General features: G+C 50.1%; 1 protein-coding gene across 2 annotated transcripts in view; it reads right to left on the reverse strand.

Moving 5' to 3' along the window:
* Positions 1-1,490: 1,490 nt before the first annotated feature.
* Ccdc71 (coiled-coil domain containing 71) overlaps positions 1,491-4,489 on the reverse strand; it is a 6,910-nt gene continuing 3,911 nt past the window's right edge. The window contains exons 2-3 of one of the 2 annotated variants that reach the window (XM_010615588.3): positions 2,693-3,659; positions 1,491-2,611 (exon numbers count right to left, since the gene is read on the reverse strand). In XM_010615588.3, the coding sequence (XP_010613890.1) occupies positions 2,222-2,611; positions 2,693-3,607 (1,305 nt within the window). In that variant the 5' untranslated portion in view covers positions 3,608-3,659 and the 3' untranslated portion in view covers positions 1,491-2,221. Of the gene's footprint in view, positions 3,660-4,489 lie in introns of both variants that reach the window. The other variant, XM_010615587.3, reaches the window with a different exon arrangement.

The following is a 4,489-nucleotide window of genomic DNA, read 5'->3' on the forward strand; positions in this document are numbered from 1 at the left end:
TCTTTTTTTTTTTTTTTTTTTTTTTTTTTTGGGTATGGGGATCGAACTCGGGGCCAAACCACTAGCTAAATCCCCATGCACCACCCCCATCTTTGAGTGATAATATAATAGGGCTTAGGCTGTGGTGGATAGTTTGAAGGCTCTGGAAATAAGTGAACCAGGCTTGGTTGAGTGGATAGCCAACTGCCCCCCCCCCTTTTTTTTGGTTTCTTGAGACAAGGTCTCACTATATAGATGAGCTTGACCTGGAACTACGTAGCCCAGGCTGGTCTCAAACTCAGCAATCTTCCTGCCTCAGCTTCCCAGAGTGCTGGGATTACAGGCATGCACTACCACACCCAGCTTGCAACTGCCTTGTAACAGGTGGGGGATCTGGCACTTCCTAGGCAACTGTTCTAAGAGCTTGCACTGGGAGAGGGGGTGGTCTGAGTAGATTCTTGGGACACCCCGCCCCCTCCAGCTGGCTCTCAGGAAAACAGCTAACCCTACTGGTAGTGGCAGTAGCAACAAAACTAGAGTACAATCAAAACCCACTGAAATTAGGCCTGAGGATCTAGGGTGGTCTCCAAGCAGGGTGTTTTGTTTTGGTTTTTGGTACCAGGAATCCAACTGAGGACTTCGCACTGAGCTGCATCCTCAGCACCCGCTATCCCCATTACGCTTTTAGAAGTATGGTCCTTAGGTCATTCCCCATAACTAAACTGGATGAAAGAACTCTCAGAGGAAAGTAGTATCAGAATTGCAGGCTACAGTACAACAGGGAACAACAGGGTTCCCAAGTTTGGGGAACCATGGGAGGAAACACTCAGGAAATGTTAACAGATCCACTAGCCCAAGGGGAATGGGGGCACCTAAAAGCACAGGGTTGCTTCTCCATAGGTCACCCCCACCCCATCCCAGCAGCTGGTGCTACAGGGGCCCAGGTAAACACTCATATAAAGTTAAAATCTGATTCTCATTTAAATGAAGCCCCTACTCCCAGCCCTGAAAAGGCAGTCTCCAAGTGCCTTCAGGATGTGTTCTCATTCCATGGGCCCCAGCCACTGCCATTGAGCCTAGGCAGCCAAGCAAAGGACTGCAAATGGGTGGGGCAGCTGGTTCCATTCAGGGTCCACAGCCCTCTCCAAAGCAGAACACACTGACAATGTTCAAAACAGGGAGGCCTATGTTCCAGGACATGGTGATGATGAATGTAGAATCCAGGAGGAAAGCAGTGCTGGAAATCCTCCTTGCTCCAGTACCACAGGTACTCTACCCAACTATGAAAATTCTTTGGTCAGTAAAGCAGGCACTATGGTCCTGATTCAATACCCAACCTCTTGCCAACAACTGGAGTTGAGGCTAATTACTCTCAGCAGAGCAGAGGCTCCACCCCAGACAAGCCCAAAGCTCCAAGGTTTTATTCATTTTGCTTTTTAGAGACAAGGTCTCACTATGAAGTTCTGGCTAGTCTTGAACTATGTAGTCCAGGCTGGCCTCAAACTCATGGCAATCCTGCCTCAGCCTCCTAAATGCTGGGATTACAGGCATGCACCACCACACCCAGCTAAAAGCTTCAAGGTTTTAGAAAGCAGAGATAAGGGCTGTCTGCTTGGTCCCCAGGGAGCCATGCCACCAAGGCTCCCTTCCTTGGCCTAGTAACTGCTAGTTGTCAAGGTTCCCCACTGCCACCCATAGTCATTCTTTGTGGTCTGACTGGACAGAAACTAAAGCAGCCTCAAGATAGATCTATCATATTGGTACTGCCCATGCTCAGGGGAAGGTTCTCACACATTCCTACAGAAGCCAGCATCTTCAGTTTCCCTTCCTCTAGAGCCTGGGAGCTGCCCACTCCCACAATCCCACCTCATCACTCAAAATGATGTTTCTGAGCTACTTTCCCTCGCTGTTCAAGCTGGCCTACCAGTAGCCATACACGTACAAAAAGACCATGGAGGGTGGGCAGAGAGACTGGAAGGTGGAAAGGTATAAAACATGATAGATGGAACAGTGGACATACAACTTCAAGAACAAGTCACAGTGCATTGCGCCATGAGAATACCCCTCCCACCACCACCCCACCCCAAATCTTTCAATTTTTGAAAGAAGGCTGGTGCTGCCAGGGCCCTGGAGAGGTACCCGGAATTGTTCAAGGTTGCAGTCCATAGGCATGGCACACTGTGCTACTGGCCACGCAAACAGCTGGGCTATTTTTCCAAACATTGCTGTATGAAATAGGGAATCAGGATGTCGAATATGGCATCAATGGCTGGAGCTGTATTATAGGAGACAGGTTCACACGAAGAATCCGCTGGGCTTGCTGCCGAACCTCATCATCGGAGGACTGCCTGTTCACTTTTATGGCATGGAACTTTACCAGCTTTGCTGTTCCTGACCCCAGACAGGATTTAGGAGATTGGGACCCAAGCCGTTTTTTCTTCTTTGGAGGGAGATCCTTTGCCTCCTCAGCTCTTTTCCTCTTCTGCCCCAGAGTCATAGAGTGGCTTTTCGGGACCTTTCTTGAAATCCTGGGCTGAACGGATCCCTTTGCCCTGCCCTTGCTCCTAGGCTGGGTCTGAGCCACCTTGGCCCGTGCTGCCTTGGCCTTAGCCTTGGCCCGTGCTGCCTTGGCCTTAGCCTTGGCCCGTACTGCCTTGGCCTTAGCCTTGGCCCGTGCTGCCTTGGCCTTAGCCTTGGCCCGTGCTGCCTTGGCCTTGGCCTGTGTTCGAGCTATACTGGTGTGGGCATGGGCAACTTTGGCCAGTGTTTGAGACATCTTGACTTGTGCTATTTTCGTGCCCAGGGTGGAGCTTTCTTTCATTTGCAGACCACGGAAAGAGCCAGTGGCTCTATAGGTCTTTTTCTGGGGCCCAGTGCCTTGCTGGGGTCCAGATCTAGAACCTTTTTGAGTCAGACAAGTGGGGCCCTTGCTTGTGGTTTTTCTAGGAGCTTTGGACCGGGGGTTCTCTAGACTCTTCCCTGAACCTTTCCGCAGTTTCAAAGGAGAGTCTGTGAGTGAGAGCTGCAGTGACTGTGTCTTGTGCTTAGCACTCAAGCAGGGCATGGGATTCTTGAGTGGAACCAGGGCCTCAAGGACAACAGAAAGCCGCATGGCAGGGTAGACACCTGGATATAGGTGAGTGGGGAAGCCCACTGTTGCACCCCTTGTTTGGCTGGCACTTGACTGCTTCAGAGAGCTCAGCAGCAGATTGGTAGTAGTATGCTTGGAGAAAGCTGGTGTAGACCCTTTGGCCAGCCTGCCAGACAAAGACACGGGTAGCAGGGTAGCCCGGCCTGTGGGCAGGTGCACAGCAGTTCGGGGAGCACTGGTTGGAGGTGATGTGGCAGCTGGGTTGGGGGCACAAGCCTGTAGCTTCGTCTGACTTGGGGGATTGGCTGTGCATGAACTATAGCCATAGACATCACGGCTACGAAGAATGGTAGGTTGGAAACCATCATCTCGCAGGCCCTGTAGGAAGGCCACAAGCTGGGCCTCTGTGGCACTGAGATCCTGGCTCATGGGGTTAAACACAAGCAGCGCCTCTTCCAGGGCCTTCTTCCCTGCTGTGGAGATGCGCGACCAGGAGTGCACAGCTTTCTCCTCCACATGCTGCACCACCACGCTCATGGCATTAGGCACTGCAGTTCTGCCTGGGTATCCACAAACCAGTGCTTGGCACCTCCAAGACAAGAAGAAAAGAATCAGTAAGAATGGCACTAAGATATGGATCCAGAGCAGATAGACAGGTCTAGCAGTTTCCCCACTCCCCCGGCAATGAGGGCCTGGTCCCTGGCATGAAACCTGGTCTCCTGAGCCTCTGCTACATTGGGGTGGATGTGGGTCAGGTTATTTTCTTCAGGATATATTCTCAAAGCACCTCAGAGTTCTCAAAGCACCTTTCTAGGTCCTGGAAAATACTTAAACTTGGCTCATTTAAATTCATTTGTGTTTGTTCTCAGATAGGATCTCATTATGTTGCTTAGGCTGGTTTTCAACTAGTGGATTCGAATCATCCGCCCAGCTTCCTTAGTAAGTGCACCACCACACCCCACTTACATTTTTTTTATTAGCATGTTTGTGATATATAACACTCCTCATGGAGAATTGGCACATGCACATATTGCATCTTGATTCTTTTTTTCTTCCCCTTAAATCTATCTGATGCCTAAAACCTAATTAGATACAGTCCTGGGAAAAAGGTAAGTATCCTTGTCCTCAAGACCAGTCCAAGCCAGATGTGGTGGCACACACCTGTGATTCCAGCACTTGGGAGGTTGAGGCAGAAGGAGTGCCACAAATATGAAGCCAACATGGACTACATAGCAAGTTTAAGACTAGCCTGAACTACATAGACCCAATCATCTGAAAGAAAAAAAAAAAAGCCCAGTCTAAGCCAGGGGTGGTGGTACATTCCTGTAATCCTAGCACATGAAAGGCTGAGGAATGAGATTGAGGCCAGACTGGACTATGCAGCAAGACCATATCTCAAGAAAGAGAGAGAGAGAGAGA

This window comes from Fukomys damarensis, unplaced genomic scaffold (assembly GCF_012274545.1).
Source record: "Fukomys damarensis isolate Sample0158 unplaced genomic scaffold, DMR_v1.0_HiC HiC_scaffold_37, whole genome shotgun sequence".
Classification (NCBI taxonomy): domain Eukaryota; kingdom Metazoa; phylum Chordata; class Mammalia; order Rodentia; family Bathyergidae; genus Fukomys; species Fukomys damarensis.